We start from the raw sequence: 21,439 nt of genomic DNA on the forward strand, positions 1-21,439 counted from the left end.
AGGTAAAGATGCAATGCATGCCACAAGGTCTCCTTCATTTTGTTAGACATGAGCGACAGGTTTGGCTCTAAGCTTCCCAGCAGCCAGGGTAAGGAAGGATACAACTGTAGTATCCATCGATGAAAACAGATGAATTCCTCAGCTGATGTACAGCAATTTTTGGTTCTGCAGCCTGAGAGAAATTACACTCTTGGGTTCTCATAAAGAGAACACTGTGTACTGTACAGATATTGATCCCCTTGCCCCTGGGGCAGCCTAGAAGACAGAGTGAAGCAGGATTTAATGGAACAGTGTGTGAAAAAGAACTGCTTTAGACAACATTATTGGCAGAATGGAAAAGGGCAATTAATCAAGAATTCCCTAAATGACAAAACCCTTCACTCTGGTCCTCCTTTAACTGGACAACTTTCTCATTTGTAACTTAATCTCTTGGGTGATCCTACTCTCCAGAAAATGTCCATAAAATTATAGCTGGTCACAGTTCTCAAGCAAAGTTATCGTTCCACTGCGGAATAATAAGCTCGTATTCTGGGTTAAAAGCAATTTTCTTAATGCCATGTTGGCTCTCTTTGCCTATTATTCCCTCAAAGAACATCTCTGAACTTCAGTTCCAAAATTCTTTTTTTTTCCACCCTGTCTGTCCTCTATCACCAACACTTCTCCTCAGATCTGGTTCTTGCATTTTCATGTTTTGCCTTACTTGACAATATTGTCCCTGGTTTTCTAATCTGCTCTTGCCTAGATATCTGTCTGTAGCTCCCCTTTCCTCCCTGTCTTGCAGCCACAGTTCACATCACCACTCATTTTCAGGCCAGGCTCTATATCCCTGTGTCATAGCCTAGATAATAATCTGGGCTCCTACTCCTACTGCTGCCCACACCTCCACTTGTCCCAGAAGGAATTCAGTAAATTTATGGAGCATGAATTAGATCCCTGGTACTTGGTCAGCATGGGTGAACTAACAGGTAGTTTCTGCACTAATGGATTCTGCAGCAGTTCCTGACCTTATAGATCCTATCAGAAAATAAGCCAAGGCGATACCCATGCTGAAGGTGTCAGGAAGCCCTCAACCCATTACAGTAGTGCAGAAAGCATATTTATGAGAAGCCTCAGAGAAGCATTTAAGCTAGCCTAATGGAGCAGAGCTCGAGGTGACAGTTGGTATAAAGGAGTCACAAACAAGGTTTTGCAAATGGACCACAGCCAGAAACCAATGAGCAATTTTCAGATGTGTGCAGCATACCAAGTTCATCACACACTGGTCTCTTCCACAGCTGAATTTCTAGGTAGTGATCACTGCCAGCAGCAGCATCTTTATAAGGAATTGGAGTGAAACATACAGCTAATTATATTTTACATGATTTCCCAAAGCTCCTATAGGCAGAGCTTTATAATCATTGCTATCATTTTAGAGCCAACGTTCACAGAAGCAAACTAAAATCTAGCCTGGATCTTCCGTGATCAACATTTAACTACTAAACTGACATTTTTTAAAAGTACTATAGATAGCAACCACCACAGGAATGTTCCCTTTCTTAAGAATGTTAGTTTAAATAAAGTAAGTTACCCAAACAATATAAACCAAATATGGCAAATAATTAGCATTCTTGCTGCCACATTCTCCATTGCTATTCACCCCAAGCAGTCTTTCCCACTGAGTCTTCATGAATCGCAGAACTCTTATTAACACCAGATACCACCCAGCCACTACCAATTCAACAGGGTTGTCAAGGGTGGAAATGTATCAGCCACCCCAGTCCTAGACAGCTATTGTACATCTTCTGCCTCAGAACCTGAAAAATAAGTTTCTTTCAACATAGAAGACTCACAATTCTCATAGTGGGTGATGGTGCAAGGTTTTCCAACTTCTAAACAAATAGATCAAAGATATCGCTCTACATATTACACCTTTATCTGAGACTATAAAGGCTAGAGATCAAGATGTTTGTTTACGACCTACTCCAAGCAGCATCAGCATCATCTGGGAGTATAGAATCTCAGACTCCACCCTGATTTAATGAATTAGAATCTGCATTTAAACACCATCCCTGAGTGATTCACACTGAAGTTTGTCTATAGAGGACACACAACAAACACATTTTTTCTCTCCAAATGCCTGTGACAGTCGTGAGTGTTAAGTTCAGTACTTTGGGTTTAGTGACATGGTTAGTGGTCTAAATTCTACACTCGAATTGTCTATTCTTTTTGTTTTAATATTTATTGGGTGCATCTAAGCATCCATGGGAAAATCTAGTTTCCCAATGATAATAAGAAATACACTATACAAGTACATATCAGTTATGAAGAAGTTTATTAGTATCTTTCCATTTAATCCTAGGAACATCCCAGAGAAGTGCCATTTCATAACAGAAATAGAGTTAAGATCTTTGGAGGCAGCAAGATGGTGTCAGTTTAAGCGCACACTCACCATCTCTTGCCAAAAACAACTGAGTAGGGGCAAGATCCTGCCTGAGTGAGATGTTTTGGGAACCCACAGAGCAGAGGTTTTAGGGCATCAATCTGGAGGGAGCTAGACAGAGATAAATTATTCAAGGTAAAACCATGAGTTTCTTGCCCTTGAAACTGGAAACTGTGGGACGGCTAAGCCCCACCCTCAAGGCAAAAAGCCTTGACAATCGGATTCAGGCTAGGTACCCAGAGAGAGAGGGAGCATTCTCCAGAGTGGAAGGTTGTGGTGAAGGGTGGAAAGGGGTTTCCTTTCTGCAGGCTGGTTGCCTGGACCCCCTTTGAGCTTTGAGGAGCATACCAGCTGGCCCGAGGTGGCACCAGGAAGAGGGGAGAGGCAAATCTGCTGAGGCAGCCTGATCCACCTAGCCTACCTGGGAGAGGAGAACTTGGCCTGGGAGAGGGCAGAGTCAGGCAATTGACTAGTCCTGTGTTGAAAACTATCAAAAATTTAACTCCCCTAAGGGAGGCGGGGAATAGGAAGCACTTAATAAGCTTCCAAGAGCCTATTTAGGGTCCCCTGGGAGGAGGGGGTGGTCTGGAAGAGGGTTGAGAGTCATTTTTTTCTGCAGTGAGTTCAGTCACTGGAGTCCCATTTGAATTTCAAAAGGGAACTCAACCTGACCAGAATAGGTGAGAGGAGAACCTTTCATATAGGCTATTGCATCCTGTTGCCCTAGGAGAGAAGCAGTAGCAGTAAGAATAGAAAGGCGGCCGGGAAAGACTCCTAATCAGCAGGAATTTATCCAACTGCAGAGTCAAACCTGCCCAAGGGAAAGTGACTAGATAACTTTCTGAAGAGCTAACTGACCCAATGAGAAAGTTTAGCTCAGTGGAGGAGCTTCTTGAGTATATGAGGTCACCAGTTCCATTCCCAGCTCCTCTTAGAGTAGTGATCCACTGGAATATCAGACATCCAGCTGATACTTTAGGACAGGGAAAATACGGACATTATTTTTGTATTAGCTTCTCTTGGATCTCTTATTTTTCCAAATTAAAAAAAAAAAAAGATTACTTTTTTAATCTAACTTAGTTTATTTGCTAAAACACATTTCAAAACCTGCAAAGGGAAGGCAGCAGGGTAATTGGTTGATGCACAAAGGCAGCCTGAGAAGCTCCACAGGGGCCTAAGAGGGAAGGCCATTTTCCTTAGTTTTGATTGACTACTTGTGTATTTGTTTGTATTGTTTTCTTGTTTTTCTTCCCTTTCTCCCCACCCCATTTTTTTTTCTTTTCAATTAGTTGCTACTGGCCTGTTTGTTTGCTATGTTTCTTCTTCCTTGATTTCCCCTTTTCTGTGTATACAAATTTTGTCTATCAACATTATCTCTTTTCCTCCCTTCATCTTTCTATCTTCCACTCTCTGTAGTTGTTCTTACATTCCATCTTTGTTTAGTCCTCAATTTTTCTGGTTTTTATTTCTATTTCATCTGTTTTCTTTATCACCTTTTTTTCTTTTATTCCTTTCTTTTCTCTTTCCTTCTCTCCTCATCATTCTGGCCTTTTAATTCATTCTATATATTTTTCTCTATTTTGTTTCCCATTTCATTGTAGGTACTCTATTTTTTTTTATTCCTATTACTCTACACTATTTACATGAGTTAAATATTCATTTTCCTAGGTCTTATATGGTTCCTCTTCTAACTTTTACTATTATTATTAAGTAATCCTTTTTCTTTTTTAGCTCTTTTGCCTTCTCTGGCCCTATTCTTTTCCCTTCAAAGAAACATAGAAAACAGCAAGGAAATAGAACAAGAATAACAAAGTGTCAAAGAGAAAATTTAAACACAAAACAACAGCTGAATAAAATCCTAGAGAGAAGCTAATCAACAGAATAAACCCATCAAGATAAAAAGATGACCAGAGAGCAACAAAAAATTACAAACCATACCAAGAAACGGGAAGATATGGCCTAGTCCAATGAACAAACTAAAAACCAGGAAGAGATGCATAAAATTGAACACCTAATCAAAGTTGTCCAAACAAATATCATGAACCAAGTTAATGAAGTGAAGGAAGAGATTAAGAATATTAAGACAGTGGGAGAACATACTGAAGAAATTGTAAACATACATAAAAAGATAATGGATATGATGTTGATGAATGGTACAATCCAAGAAATCAAAAATATATTGGAAGCACATGCCAGATTTGAACAGGCAGAGGGAAGAATTAGTTATGTGGAAGACAGTACAACTGAAATCAAACAGATAGTAGAAGAGATAGCTAAAAAGAGAAAATATCCAGCAGGGACTTAGGGATTTGAACAACACAAAAAGCACAAACATATACATATAGGCATCCCAGAGGGAGAAGAAAAGGGGAAAAAGACAGAAAGAATGTTGGAGGAAATAATGGCTGAAAACTTCCCAATCCTATTGAGGGAGATGGATGTACATGTGCAGGAAGGGCAGTGCACACCAAACATTATAAATCCACTAGGTCTACTTCAAGACATATACTTGTCAAACTCTGCAATGCTCAAGGCAAAGAGAAAACACTGAAGGCAGCAAGAGAAAGGAGAACCATCACATACAAGGGAGACTCAATAAGATTAAGTGCTGATTTCTCATCTGAAACCATGAAGGCAAGAAGGTAGTGGTATGACATAGTTAAGGTACTAAAAGAAAAAATGTTTAGGCCAAGAATTCTCTACCCAGCAAATCTGGCATTCAGAAATGATGGATAGTTTAAAATATTCACAAATAAAAAGAAATTAAGAGTATGCCAATAAGAAACCTACTCTTCAAGAAATACTAAAGGAATTTCTGAAGATTGAAAGGAAAAAAGGAAAGAAAGAGTTGGAGGAGAGTGTAAGAACTAAAAAGACAAAAAGAGAAATAAAAACAACATACCACATACATAAACCCAAAGAAAATACGGCTAATGTAATTCCTTGAGAGTAATAACACTGATTGTTAATGGATTAAACTCACCAGTCAAGACACACAGATTGGCAGAATGGATAAGGAAATATGACCCATCTCTATGCTGCCTACAAGAAACCAACCATAGACCTAGGGATTTAAGGAGGCTGAAAGTGAATGGCTGAAAAACAATCTTATAAGCAAACAATAACCAAAAAAGGGTGGGAGTAGCTATACTAGTATCAGACAAAATAGACTTTAAATGCAAAACTATTGTAAGAGACAAAGACGGACACTATATATTATTAAAAGCTGGATCTTTCAAGAAGAAAAAACAATCATAAACATTTATGCACCTAACCAGGGTACCTCAAAATATATGAGGCAAACACTGGAAAAATTATGTGGAGTAATAGATGCCTCTACAATTATACTGGGGGAATTTAATACACCACTGTCACCATTAGATAGAACATCTCAACAGAGAATCAAAAAAGAAACAAAGACTTTGAATAATACATTAGAGGATCTGAACCTAATAGACATATACAGAACACTACAACCAAATATAATGGGATATACATTCTTCTCAAGGGTGCATGCATCATTCTCCAAGAGAGACCACATACCAGGCCATAGAAAAATTCTCAATGAACTCAGAAAGATTGAAATTATACAAAGTATCTTCTCTGACCACAATGGGATGAAGCTGGAAATCAATAAGGGCCAGAGAACCAGATTAGGCACAAAGATATGGAAGTTAAACAACACACTCTTAGACAAACAGTGGGTCAAGGAAGGAATTTCAAAAGAAATCAGTAACTACCTTGAAATAAATGCAAATGGCAACATATCAAAACCTATGGGATGCAGCAAAAGCTGTACTGAGAGGGAAATTCATAGCCATAAATGCATATATTAAAAAAATGAAAGAGCGAAACACAAAGACCTAACTGCACACCTGGAGGAATTAGAAAAAGAACAATGAACTAAACCCAAAGCAAGTAAAAAGAAGGAAATAACAAAGATTAGAGCAGAACTAAATGAAATATAAAATAAGAAAGCACTAGAAAAAAATAAACATAGCCGAAAGCTGGTTCTTTGAGAAGATCAATAAAATTGACAAACCCTTAGCTAGACTAAAAAAAAAAAAGAAGAGAGAAGATGCAAATACACAAAAATATTTCTGACCCCACAGAAATAAGGCATACCACAGAGAATACTTTGAAAAATTAGATGTCACCCAGAAGGACAATTTAGAGGAAATAGACAAATTCCTAGAAACACACAAGCAGCCTACACTGATGAAAGAAGAAACTGATGAATTCAACAGACCAATCACAAGTAAAGAGAAAGAATCACTCATTAAAAACCTCCCAACTAAGAAGAGCCCAGGACCAGACAGCTTCACAAGTGAATTCTACCAAACATTCCAGAAAGAACTAACACCAATCCTACTTAAACTCTTCCAAAAAATAGAAATAGAAGGAACATTAAATTACCTAACTCATTCTATGATGCCAATATTATGCTAATACCAAAGCCAAACAAAAATGCCACAAGAAAGGAAAATTACAGACCAATCTCTCTAATGAACCTAGATGCTAAAATCCTCAACAATATACGTGCTAATCATATTCAACAACACATTAAATGAATTACACAATGACCACATGGGTTCCATCCTGGGAACACAAGGTTGGTTCAACATTAAAAAAAAAAAAAAAAAAAAAAAAATCAATGTAATACACCACATAAACAGATTGAAAGAAAAAAATCACATGATCATATGTATAGATGCAGAAAAAGCATTCAACAAAAAATAGAGCACCCTTTCCTGATAAAATCACTGCAAAAGATAAGAATAGAAGGAAACTTTCTGAACATGATAGAGGGTATATATGAAAAACCCACAGCTAACATTGTATACCATGATGGAATCCTAAAAGCTTTCCCTCTAAGATCAGGAACAAGACAAGGATGCCCACAAATCACCACTCCTATTTAACATTGTGTTAGAAGTACTTGCTAGAGCACTGAAACAATAAAAAGGTATAAAAGGCACCCAAATTGAAAAGGAAGAAGTAAAAATTTCACTATCTGCAGATGACATGATCTTATACATAGAAAGCCCTGAGAAGTCTACAACAAAGCTTTAGAACTTATAAATGAGTTCAGTAAAGTTGAAGGTTATAAGATCAATCAGCAAAAATCAGTAGCATTTCTGTACACCAATAATGAGCAATTTGAGAAGGAAATTAAGAAAAAAATACCATTTAACTAAAAAAAATCAAATACCTAAGAATAAATTTGACTAAAGATGTAAATGAAATATACACAGAAAACTACACAATGCAGTTAAAGGAAATCAGACTTAAATAAATGGAAGAATATTACCTGTTCATGGATAGCATGACTAAATACCATTAAGAGGTCTATACTACAAAATAATCTACAGATTTAATGCAATCCCAATAAAAATCAACCTAGCATTTTTTACTGAATTGGAAAAACTAACTGTGAAATTTATTTGGAAGGGCAAGAGGTCCCTAAAAGCCAAGACATATTGAAACAGGAAAAATGAAATCAGAGGAATCACATTACCTGACTTTAAAACATACTACAAAGCTATAGTGGTCAAAACTGCATGGAATTGGCATAAGGATAGAAAAACTGACCAATGGAACTGAACTGAGAGTTCTGATATAGATCCTCAAATATACAGTCATACAAATATACAGTCATCTGATATTTGACAAGGCCACTAAGCCCACTCAATTGGGAGAGAATGGCCTCTTCAAAAAATGGCACTTGGAGAACTGGATATCCATAACCAAAAGAATGAAAGAGGAACACCATCTCATATCTTATATACAAAAATCAACTCAGAATGCATCAAAGATCTAAATATAAGAGCCAAGACCATAAGGACCTTGGAAAATAATGTAGGGAAGCATCTAGAGGACACTGAAACAGGAAATGGCTACATTTCACACCCAAAGAAGGAGCAGCAAAAGAAAAAATACATAAATGGGACCGCCTCAAAATTACAAAATTTTGTACCTCAAAGGAGTTTGTCAAGGAAGTGAAAAGGCAGACCTATCCAATAGGAAAAAATATTTGATAACTAAATATTTGATAGAGCCTAATATCCAGCCATATAAAGAAAACCTATATCTCAAAAATAAAAAGACAACCTATTTTAAAAATGGGCAAGTGATTTGAACAGACACTTCTCCAAAGAAGAAATTCAAATGGATAAAAAGCACATGAAAAGATAGTCAACATCACCAGCTATTAGGGAAATGCCAATAAAAATAAAGTAAGATACCATCTTACCCCCATTAGACTGGTAGTCATTAAAAACAGTGGACTACAAGTGTTGGAGAGGATGTGGAGGAATGGGAACCCTCATCCACTGCTGGTGGGAATGTAGAATGGTCCTGCTATTGTGGAGGATAGTCTGGCAGTTCTTCAATAAACTACAGATCTGCCATATAACTCAGGAATGTCACTGCTGGGTATATACCCAAAAGAACTGAAAGCAAGGACATGAACAGATAAACGCACACCAATGTTCATAGCAGCATTACTCACTATTGCCAAAAGGTGGAATCAACCCAAGTAACCATCAACACATGAATGGATAAACAAAATGTGGTATATAAATACAATGGAATATTGCTCAGCTATAAGAAGGAATATAGTACTAACACATGGGATAACATGGATGAATCTTGAGGACCTTATGTTGGTGAAGCAAGCCAGGCATTGAAGGACAAATATTACATGTCCTCTCTGATATGAATTCAGTAAATCAAGCTGACTTATAAAGCTAGAGTCTGGAAGATAGGTTTACAGGAAATAGGAGAAGGCTGTGAGCCAATGCCCATATGGGTGAAATCTAAGATAAAATGAAAATGGGTAGTTGTGCAGTGAAGGGATATGACAGGGGTCCAGGGACACTATTGGGTTGGGTGGTGCAAGTTTGATAGGAGGCTACGGTGGAGAGGATGGGTTGGAAGGTCCATATAATATAGCTTGTGCATGAGTTCAAAATTATCTAATTATATATCCAAGTGTACCTGTTTTCTAGAAAATCAATTAAGTAATATAGGCCCTATAGGCTTTAAATATTCAGAAAGGATGTAGAGTGAATAGGTGTTCAAAGTTACATCCAGACAGAATGTGGGCGATATGTAAATTCAAGCTTACCTGGAGGATAGGCAATATGTTAATTCAAGCTTACCCGGAATGTGGGGAATATGTTACTTCAAAACCTACCTGGTACTCAAACACACACTTTAAACTCTAAGAAAATAACAAAGAAAAGTCCTTTTTGCATAAAAGCACCATTTGACTCCCCACTCTTACATCCTCTGTATAAAAGGGACCCAGAAATCCTAATCAGGGCTTTTTGGACTGGAGTCTGCTGGGCCTGGCCAGCCATAATAAATCTTCCTTCTCAGAATATTCCTGAGTCCTAGCCTTCAATACAGAATCACTGAATCCTTTCTGCTTCCATAACACATGGAACTGGAGAGAGGGTTAGGGGAGGGAGCAGGTGAACACTGGGGATTGGCGGGTACATGGCTGAAACTACAATGTTGAGTAAACTTTTGGCAATAAGATAAGGAAGGGTTACTGGTTTAGGATGTTGGGTGGGGGAGCATTTGGGACAGGATGCATCTGGGGCAGTCTTCTAGAGAATGTGCGAGTGATTATTTAGTCTTAGTGTGTTGTATCAGTGGGGGGAGACCCACATAATGAGTAGGAGGGAGTTGGACTCCCATACTGGGGAGGTGCCATATGTTCTCAGAGGGAAGGGTGTCTCTTGAGAGGATGGGTAGTTCCTCATAGGGGAGGACAGGCTAGTGTGTCAAGCCCTCAGCATTGTTGCAAGTATCTATGAATCTTGTCCTTTAAGGAGTGAAGCCCGGTGGTTGCTGGGCCTCCAGGGGAGTGTGAGGGAGGAATAGAATAGACGGGAGAGGCGGTAGCTAGGGGGCAATGGAAGTGTTCTGCATGATCTTGCAATGATGGATAGAGGCCATGTTAAATTTCATTAAAAATTTATAAAAGTGTATGGTCTAAAATGTAAACCATAATGTAAACCACTGACCATGGTTAGCAGCTATGTTTCAATATTTGTACATCAGTTGTAACAAATGTACCATCCACATGTAAAAAGATTATTAATAGGGAAGGTGGAAAAGGGGGAGGATGTTGGGTATATGGGAGTCCCCTATATTCTGTATGTCATTTTACTGTGACCTAAAACTTCTTTGATGACAAAATGAAAAAAAGTAAGACACTGGGGAAGAAATGGAAGAATATGCCACTGTACATAAAGGAAAATAATTATTACAGTGATGAAAGCCAAAACATTTTAAAAAATGTAATACTTTTCTGTTTTCTTAATATCCCCAATTTTTTTACTTTTAGTTTTACTTTTTCTAAATTATTATGTATTTTATTTTTTATGTTTAAACCTATCATTACTATCTCATTTTCCTAATAATTGAATTTGACAATATTCTTGGCTTCATTTTTTAAGAAGTTTTGGATCACATAGGGTTACAACAATGGGAGGGAAGGATCATTGGTGTGGGGTGTCAAGTGATGGGACATACATGGGAGGAAGTTCACCTGAGCATACAAAAAAGATATAAATATGTTCAAATATTCATGGGGCACTGCCACAGTGGGTAGAGATTCACACAATAACCAAAAGAATACAAATTCCCATCCTGGGGAGCTCTTCCACATTCTCTAATGAAACAGCAATAATCCCTCAAGCAATGACGAGTGAAGAAGGATGGCCCAATGATGGGCCCTTCATCTTGACAACTATGCTTATGAGCCTTTTGCTCTTGAAATTGCAACTTACCCTAACGTTGTAGGATGCCTAAGAGTAACCTCCTGAGAGCTTCCATGTTGCTGAAATGTAGCCACTCTCTAAGCCAAACTCAGCATTACCTTCTCCCTACTGTGGGACATGACTCCCAGGGATGAGCCTCCCTGGCACAGAGGGAATACAACCAAGCACCAGCTGGTGATGCAACTGGAAAAAAACCTTGAATAAAAGGGGGGAAAGGTAAAGACAAATGAGTTTATATGGCTAAGATACTTCAAAGTGAGTCGGGGGGTCATCAGATAGGTAACACTTATGCAGATCTCAGCAGGATTTCAGATGGCCAAAGTAGATACTGCCCCAAATACCAGGACTCCTGAGGACTCTGGAGACACCCAGGTTCTATGGTCATGGCAGATAGCCCCAGAGTTTGGTGCCTTGCCAGTGGGCCCTACTTTGGAGTCCGTGCTCCCACTGTGACAGAGTTGGACTCATATGTGACTTCTCTACACATGCCTCTTCTGCCCATTTTATTTGAACCTATAGTTGGCACTGGAGTTGGTCAGTGTTATGTCCAAGAGACTTCAGTCTCTGGGCTTTCCATGTGACAGCTGGGTCCTGAGCCTCAGCAGACTTGCATCACCTACTTTCCAGTTCATTGGACTCACCCAGGAAAACTAATAAGGAGGTGAGAATAGACAACCACAACACCAAGAAACTGAGAGTCTTCAACTGCAAGCAAGAGAGTCCCATCAATCAGCCATATGGGATCAAAGCCCCCTCTCTATTAGAGGTGGAGTGGGCATCACCATCTCAGAATCCTCAGGATTGGGGAATAAAATATGGACTAGAGTGGACTTTCTGGTATTCTACTATAGTCTTATTTTGCTTCTAATAATGGAAGAAATTACATCATTGATAAGGAGACAGTGGCCACTGGAGGGGCTGAAACCAGGACAGGGAAAAAGAGGCATAATAGGGGGCATTTTTGGGACTTGGAATTGTCCTAAATGACATTGCAATGACAGATACAAGTCATTATATATCCTGTCATAACTTACAGCAAGGAGTGGAAAAGAGTGTAAACTACAATGTAAACTATAATCCATGCTGTGTGGCAGTGCTCCAAAATGTGTTCATCAATTGCAATGAATGTACCACACTAACGAAAGTTGTTGTTAACATGGGGAAAAGTGGGAGGTTTGGAGAGAAGGGCATATGGGAATCCCTTATTTTTTTTATGTAACATTTTATGTAATCTAAGCATCTTTTAAAAATAAATAAAAAATATATTTTTTTAAAAAGACCTTTGTTTTAGGGCATAACTTGTTAAAAAAAAAAAAAAGTGAAAAACAACCGGTATACCCAGTCTTCTGAATCTTTTCACTACACCATCATGTATCTGCAGTTACCCAGCCACAACAATGTTTATTTTTACAAAAAAAAAAAACTAAATGCTTAAAACAATAATACATAATATTCTTAAAAAACAAAATGGCAAAAGTTCAATTTTAATTAAACATAGTTATCAGATACTTCTTCAGAACATACTTCTGAAGAAAAGCAGGTAATTCAGGTGGGGCACCAGTTTAGTGAAATCACACTATATTTTAGTATTTGGAATCCTTAATTTTGCAGTTTAAGAGTTGACCTTGGGACTGCATCCAGTTGATTAATCTAACAGTACTGGCTTAAGCTCACTCAAGTCTCAGAAATTGCTGATAGAAGCAGTGGAGACCTTTTTGGTGACCAGCAACTTATGTCTATGATCTAAGAAGCCAAATTCCCAGTGCTGTAATGCCTAGAAAAAAATGAAATAATAACCAAAAGCTAAATAAGAAATCAGAGGATCAGCACAAAGGAAGGTAGATAACCAAAAAAAATTATTTTGAGAGCTCCTATTTCCTATATTCCATGACTCTTCCTTGAACAAGACCTTTCTTAAGACAAGTAACTCAATTAAATGTTAGTTTCTTAGTACAAACTCACTCCAGCCTGTATCTTCCAAGTGAAACTGGGTACTCCCAAATGTCCATAGCCATACATGAACAGGCAGACCTACAACTGAAAGTCTCACCCAAATTGTGCTGATTTCTAATACAGGACTCATTCACATGAGACAACCAACCTTCTTTCCAAGTTTTTGTGACTCCTACTTGGCCCTTTACATATAAGTAAAATCTACCCTTATATTTTACAATGCTGTATTTATCTTTCGAATGACAAGCTTACCAAAGGAGTAATATACTCCAAGACTAGATTTCTTAAAAGTTCTTGTGATAGCTAAGGTAAGTACTGTCATACATGTTTGTATGTCACCCTGTGTTAAGTTTAAACCATGAAAGCAATAATATTGTGAAGCTCCTCAGAAAATAAACAGATGACACTGATATGCCTGATAGGTGATAGAGGACAGGTGTTGCTGGAGTGTTTTAGTTTCCTAGGCTGCTAAGAGCAGATACCATGGAATTGTTCACCTAAAACACAGGGATTTATTACTTTACAATCTTACAGTTTTGAAGCCAAGAAAATGTCCAAATCAAGGCCTCATCAAGGCAGGGCTTTCTTCCTGAGGACTGGTTGCCAACATTCCTTGGCTCCTCTGCCACATGGTAAGGCAAATGGCAGGATCTGCTGATTTCTCCCTTCTCTTCTGGGTTTCATCAATTTCAGCTTCTTGCTCTGGTGGCTTTCTCTCTTTCTCTCTCTCTCTGTATATTCATTCCATTTATAAAAGACTCCAGTAATAGGATTAAGATGCATCGAATGAGGAGGGTCACACTTTAACTGAAGTAGACTCATCCAAAGACCCTACCCACAGGAATGGGTTAGATTTAAGAACAAGTTTTTCTAGGGTATGTACAGTTCCAAACCACCACATGGAGTAAGAATTCTCCTCCTTCAATACATTCTCTAAAATGCCATAAATATCAAGAGGCCTTTATTGATGAAAGCATTCCCCAAATAGTGACTCTGGCTGCTCCTGATTTTGGCCACATTATCTACAAATGTTCTTTACATTTGAATATTTAAGATAAAAAAAGAGGGTGATTTCCTAGAGCATTCAAGTCAATGTTTTCCAAAGCCTTGCTCATATTGATAACTCATTGTCTCATGCATTTGGAGTATCTGTTCAGTAATAAATAAGGGAAGCCCAGGACCAAATGCAGTAGATCAGAAATGATTAAGAATATGTGAAGTAGAGGACATCCAGTTTCTGATACATTTGTGCATGTTATAACTTTTATTTATCTACTCCAATAACTTAATTAAATTACCTGAGAGTTAAAGACTTTAAACACAAGAAAGTTTCACTTTGGCAACTATCATAACTGCCTTAAGAAACAATGTCAAATAACATTGTACAATCAACTGTTAATTATGCATATAAACAGTGTCCAGGAAAACAGGAATAACTGGCATTCACAAGTAATCCTCCAACTTAATTTTGACTACGAGTTAAACTGTCTCCCACAACTAGACCTCTTACCTGAATACTGAATATGGAAAAGTTGGCTGGTTAAATGACTAACTTTGTTATCTCCTGTCAACCACTTGGTTGAAAAGCAAAATAGTATTCAGCCAACCAAAGAAACAGGAAAAAAGCAAAGATGCTAGATGATTCACAAATTGAATAGTAAAATCCTGAGTGGTCTAGGGTTGCTTATAAATGCGGCTATTTGGAGAACTCTTCTTAAGACAGGATTGCAAACTACTAAATGTTGGCAGTTGTAATTCAGTGGTCTTCCTACACAGTAAATAAATTTGATTTACATTGCTAAAAGTAGTGTTATGTCAGAACCCCAGCATTTATTTCACAAAGATGTTTGCAAAATATTACCTCATTGTGTTTGTCTCACTCAAAAACTAAACTGTGATTAAAGAAGTCATGTCAATGACAACAATAATGACAGGATGCCAGGCTAGCATTCACTAAGCAAGGATTCTAGGTAACTGTATACTTGATGTAGATAAGCTCAGAAAAAAAAATTGTTTTTAAAATAAAAGTATTACTAAAAACACCTGCAAAAGCTATAAAAGTTGTATAAAATCTCACTTAAGACATTTAAGTATTAATATATTTATATTCCTGTAAAAATGATTTTTGCATCCAATAAAATACCATATATTTTCTTTGATCTTTTCAACTAAATTCCCCAAAGCTCCCTGTAGTGCACATGTGTAGGAAGCCTGAGATAGGACAGGTTATTCAGTTTGCTCAAAAAATGAATCAATGCCGGATCTCTGAAATCTTGAATTAAAGCTGAGGGGATTATAGTTGAGCAAATGATATGCTAAGGGAGATTGCGGAGTTTCCTTGATATCTTTAAGAATAAAACAGATAACCACCCTCTCTTACCTGTCTGAAGGAGTAAGATGTCTTTTCCCTATAAACCCTGCCCATCTCTCCAGTACAATTAATCTATATGCTTAGAAGAGAGGAGCTCAAGAAATAGTGAACATGAATATCCACATGAGGATTACCCAATTTTCCCACTGACAGTCATCTATACCTGGTTTCTTCCTAACATCTCTGAGCCCTGTTAGCTCAGAATAAAAGTAATTATTATTTAATTATTATTAAAGGCCAAAATTAAAACTACACAAAAAGATGATGTTACTGAAACAAATCATTTAAGCATTAGACAATTAGTCAATCTACACGATCAAGGATTGGGTATTCTGAGCGCTTTAGCTCGTTAAAGGCGAAAAGTAGAGTTCTTACTAGCCTCCGAACTTTCCCAGAACTTACGTGGCCCTATTCAGTTGGCTTCAGAACTTATTTAGGAAAACACCAAGTGAAAGGAGACTTAAATGAATTTCTTGTGCCGCTCTCACACCCCCCATTCAAAGTGTATTAGTGCTTACTAAGTGTGAGGCCTTGTACGGTCTCCCAGCCCCTTTAACATAAACGAGGCCGCCTACCCCTAAGTGGCGAGAAAATCATTTGGTGACTTTGAGAGGGATTATGGAGGTGACGACACGGTTTAGAGATCTAACAGGCTTCGGTGCTGGCTCGGTAGCCCCGACGTCCTAAAGGGCGCCCCAGTGTAAAGCCCGAGTCGTCGTCCCCAACACCCGGCACCGCGGCCCGCACCTGCAGGCAGTGCCAACGCGGGAAGGATACGCTCCAGGTAGTAAGCGCCCTCGGCGGCCACCGCGTCTGCAGTGTCCCCAGCTTCAGTGAAACCCATGCCCCGCGCTTCTTCCAGGACTCGAAGGGGCGAACTGGGCATTCCTTGCTGCGCAGCCATGAGCAGCGCTGCAGGACTCAGAGCCCTGCAGCCCCACACCCGTTCCTAAGGGCAACCGCGAAGACGCTTCCAGACGGCTCCACGGAGCTCTCGCGAGAGCGCGGCGACGCCTCACCACCCGCGACCAATTCCGGGTAGGGAAGGGCAGACCCAGAGACCTCCGAGCTGATGCCTTAGCGCTTCCTCGGTTACCAGGGCAACATAGTTGCCTAGTTACCCCGAGAGCTCAGCGCGCCGCTCCTGGAATGGACAAGTCAAAATATGGAAGAAACAGTCGCCTTAGATTGCATCTTCTTACCGCTGCAACTTGATTTTCTTTCGCTTTGACCCTATCAGTTTTTTCTAACTTCATTTCCTTTTCTAAATTGCTTTGCTTTTGGTTCTTCCGTGTTCTTCCTCATTCCCTGGACTTTGAATGTTTGTAGAGACGCACTTGTCCCCAGGGAAAACTCTTAGAAATGAGAAAAAATCTCAGTGGGGTTGGGGGGAGACCCTGGAAATCTTTATTGAGACACTGACACAGGGCAGCTACAAGCTGTCTCCCCAGACGCTTAGCGGTAAGAAACTAGAAGTGGTCACTTTAGTCAATTCCATTCTTGTCATTTAATTCATTTATCTAAATGTCTGTTTTGGCTTTTGTTTTATACACTGGGACTTGGAATAGTATTTGTAGAATTGACTTTTGTCAAGGTAAAGCCACTTTTGTAAGAATTACGAGGTACAAACAACCCCAACAGAATGAATAATAGGGGATATTTGCTCACTCATGTGTAGTTCTTTTGCTATGACCAGGTCTTCCTTGGGTTTATATTGTGTATGTATCAGAATCATCTGCAAGACCCTTTTCCTTGCAGATTCTTTTCATCTTCTACATTTCTTGATGAAAACTGCATGTCAAACTGTTGCTTATTATAAAAGCTCCCATTTATTACGAAAAATCATGGTAAGGCATAAGTGAGAACTGAAGAGGTGATTGAGAGTTTGGGGTGTTGGCCAGAGAAGCTGCATTGGAAGTGAAGGATAAAATCTAAGACCCATGGCAAGTTTCTATTTCCTATAAATGCCCCACCCGCCCAAAAGACCAAGTTAAAATGCAGTCAGCTAACTTCCTCCTTCCTGAACCAACTTTCTCATTCCTAAGCAACCACCTGCTCCCCACTCTGTAAGACCTCCCTAAGTAAAATGGAAACTTAATGTCAGCCAATCAGAACATTTTCTCACTTGCTTCTGCATTTGCCCTATGATGAGCTTCTCCTTCCCACCTCCTTGGTGGAACTCTCCTCTAGTTTCTGAATGGGATGCTACCCAATTCATGAATCAGTCAGTAAAGCTGTGGGGATCTGAAATTGCATGAAAGGTTGTTATTCTTTTTTAAAAAGCCTGGCTCCACCACTTATTACTATGTAATCTTGCCTTGCTACTTAATACCTCTAGGTCTCAGTTTCCTCATTTGTGAAATGGGAGTAATATTCCTACCTAAAGTGCTGTTGCAAGGGTTAAGAAAACATATCAGGCCCATAGTAGGCACTAGGAAATGTTATCTATTACTAATATTGATTTTTATTAATATTACTAATAGTTTTTTGGTTTGGTTTTGAAGAATAGTCTAGGATCACAGATAGTTGTTGGAGAATTGGTTCCTGACACTTGTTGTTTTACTAACCTACTTTGTGTACTTGACTCCTCATATTCAACATATCCTCAGTGCTCACACTAAGTCAAAATTCTAGTGGGCTGAAAATACAGAAGAGGAACTCCAAAATTAGTGATTCTCCTGCTCTTACAGCAAGCAGTAAGCAAACCTCTCTCTTCCAGAAGGAGGCAGGGCCTTATCCCTTAAGATTGCTTCTTGTAAACACAACCCTGAGATAAGATCTTGGTAAAAAGCAGTTAAACCTTGTGTTCTTGGCACACCCAGCAAGAGATGCAGGAACCCAAAAGAACTTTGGAAGGGGGTATCTCAGAACAATTGATGATTACCTTGATTTTTTTGTCTGTTACATTTGCTCTTCCATTTCTTAGTTTAGACACAGTTTATCATGGTGTCAGATATTTGAATCCTGCCTTTTCTATATGACCTTGAGTAATAAACTTGAGCTCTCTGAGCCTTGATTTCCTGTTATCTAAAAATGGGAATTTTAATACCTACTTTTCTAGAATATAAAGAGTAAATGAAATGAAGTCTATAAAAACACCTAGACCATGCATAGTATATCAGATGTTTTCAGTAATGATTTGTCAATAAAATTTACTTAAAATACTGATTAAATATGCCAAGTCCAAACTGGGTATTATATTAGTAAACATATTGGAACATTTTTAATATAAAATTTAACTATTTTATAGAAAGATTTAGTACCCAAAAAAGGGACAATTTTTTTTAAGGCTGCACCAGGGATTGAACTAGGGAACTCATACACAGGCACTCAAACCAATGAGTTACATTTGCTCCCCAAGGATGATTTTAAGTTGTCCTTTAAAAATGAATAAATTATACCCCATATCCTCTGTTTAAGACAGAGAAGAAGTATATAATACATTTGGAGAAAGAGTCCTGTCAAAAGAGCTAAAGAAAAAAAAAAACCTTACAACTCAAATTATCACTAACCTATACTCCAAAATTATTTGGAAGTCTTTAAGGTTGTAAGGAATTGTTCCATATAACCAAAGTTTTAAGTCTGAATTTCCGATTTGATTATTTCCATTTCATGGATTTTAAATTTAGAAGTCACCAAGAATTTGTGGCTCAACAGTTATTTAAACATATTTCACAGGGACCCAAACAGCAGTGCTTTTAAAAATTTACATTAGAATCACATTAAAGATTTTATTCTGTGTACTTTTTGATGACTAGAATGGGTAAGCAATATTTTAAAAACTTGTGAAATAATTTAAAAATTAATAAATATGTAAATGGAACCAATAAATTCTTTCAAGCAAAAAACAGGATTCGATCCTTTGTGATGACAGCTAATATCTTAAAACTACTGTGTTTTTGCAGGGAACACATTTTATAACAATCTTTTCACATTGGAATTCTTGTTCTGTTAATCATTGGTATAATTTTAAAAGGGTGTGAAAAGCTTCTTGAGAGAAAATAAGAACTCAGATCACAGTAGTGATTTGAATTATAACGCATTTCCATCCTATATTCCTTCCTTTTTAAATATTTTTACAAACTTCCTTGAAGTTGAAAAAAAAAGTAAGTGCTTTAACATTTTGATGAATGAACAGCAAGCTGACTACTCTTTCTTTGCATTTGTTCCTGAAAGAGGTAAATAAAGAAAACCAATGTAGACAGTAGAAAGGAAGCAACAACCTCAAAGGACAACAGATTTTATCTCCTTCCAGACTAAATGTTCCATTTTTGTAAAAGTGAAATTATTTTTAAAAGAAAAACAAGAAAGGAATCTGACAATGAATTTAAGTATTTGTAGTTTCAAAGCAGAAAATACTCATTTGCAAAGATCTAGTAAACTACTATTCAGTTTTCAGAATTATGACTTAATTTGTTTCCCATAGAGACAAAGCTATTTACTGTTGGGTCTTTTTGTAAATGTAGCCATCTTATTTTCTTTCAAGACTTCCTAGTAAGTGGTAGTAAGATTTAGAATTTCTGAATTCATAGGGACAGTAGCAATTAGCTGCAGTAGAAACTTTACAATCATACATTTTATATTTTCTCTTCTTTCATTAATAGCCATTTGAAAATCCTCACTTGCCACATGTGGTTCAAATAGGTTCAAATAGAGTCTTCTGACTCTAGTGAGGAACACATGACCCAGTCTTAATCCAATAAGCACCGCCCATTCTCTTAGCTACTGTGATGAGCTCTGAAGTAGGCATGTGACCTAAAAGGGGCAAATGAGGCTCAGTGAGAATTTGGGGGGAATTCTGGGAAAGAGACTCTGTCCCTTGGAATTATATTCTGGAATTGCTACAGCCACAGTGCACTGTGAAGGAAATTTCTGTCCAAGAATTGAATCAACTTGGAGGAGCTGGGTAGAAGAAAGGAACTGAGTTCAGATAAAACCACTGATTTCAGATAAAATGACTTAATAAATACATTTTTCCCTCACTCTGTCAGCTGAGAGAACCTAAGAGCAATGACACCCCCATAGCAATCAGCACACAAAGTGCCCAGATGTTGGTTTCTAATACCATTTTCCATTAAAAGGAACAAGGACTTCTTGGGGATATGGCTGATTCTAAGAGTGGGCATGGAATATACAAGTAACAGCTGTGAATGTTACCCAATTTAGAAATAGGATCTTTGAAGATATTATTAAGATGAGGTATCTTAGTTAAGATGAGTTTTCCAGGGTTTCTATAACCAAGTACCACAGAATAGTTGGCTTAAAAAACAGGAATTTATTTTTTCACATTTCTGGAGGCTGGTGGTCCAAAATCAAGGAGCCAGCAGGGCCATTCTTCCATTTAAGTCTGTAGGTTCTGGTGCTGGCTTGCTGGAAACCCATGATATAATTCAATCTCTACCCCTATCATATGGCCATTTCTTTCTGTCTTTGCATCAGTCATCTGTCTCCATCCAAATTTCCTCTCCCTATAAGGTCATATTGAAATAGGGGCCAACTAATTCACTTTTCACGTAGTGGAAGTAACCTAGAAAATGCTTCTGGAAGTCTGTCTTCCTACATGATTTTATGATGGGGGAGACTTCCAACTACCTACCTGCCACCACCCCAAGCACTCCAGGCCACTGTTGCCCACGCACTATTACCCCTGAGATATAGTGACATCCCACAAGAATACAACCACTTCTTGGGTTGGAGAAATCGTCACAAAACAGAGCAATCAAGTAAGAAGGAGCAGGTTGGCTTCTTTTTCCAGTGCTGAGGATAAAAATAATGATAGCTAATACTTAATGATTGCATTATATGGAATATTTCAGTTAATCACACAATAATCCTTTGAGGTAGTTATTTAGGGGGAGATGAGGAAAATGAATGCAGAGAGAATAAGAAACTTGCACCAAC

The 21,439-nt window shown here is 38.2% G+C and overlaps 1 protein-coding gene across 2 annotated transcripts in view; it reads right to left on the reverse strand.

Annotated features, from left to right (window-relative positions):
• The window catches only part of SPAG16 (sperm associated antigen 16), a 1,223,101-nt gene extending 1,206,562 nt beyond the window's left edge, over positions 1-16,539 (reverse strand). For both annotated transcript variants that reach the window (XM_071216139.1, XM_004483160.3), the window contains exon 1: positions 16,316-16,539. In XM_071216139.1, coding sequence (XP_071072240.1) covers positions 16,316-16,442 — 127 coding nt within the window. In that variant the 5' untranslated portion in view covers positions 16,443-16,539. The remainder of the gene's footprint in view (positions 1-16,315) is intronic.
• Between the last annotated feature and the right edge of the window lie 4,900 nt (positions 16,540-21,439).

This window comes from Dasypus novemcinctus, chromosome 7 (assembly GCF_030445035.2).
Source record: "Dasypus novemcinctus isolate mDasNov1 chromosome 7, mDasNov1.1.hap2, whole genome shotgun sequence".
Taxonomy (NCBI): domain Eukaryota; kingdom Metazoa; phylum Chordata; class Mammalia; order Cingulata; family Dasypodidae; genus Dasypus; species Dasypus novemcinctus.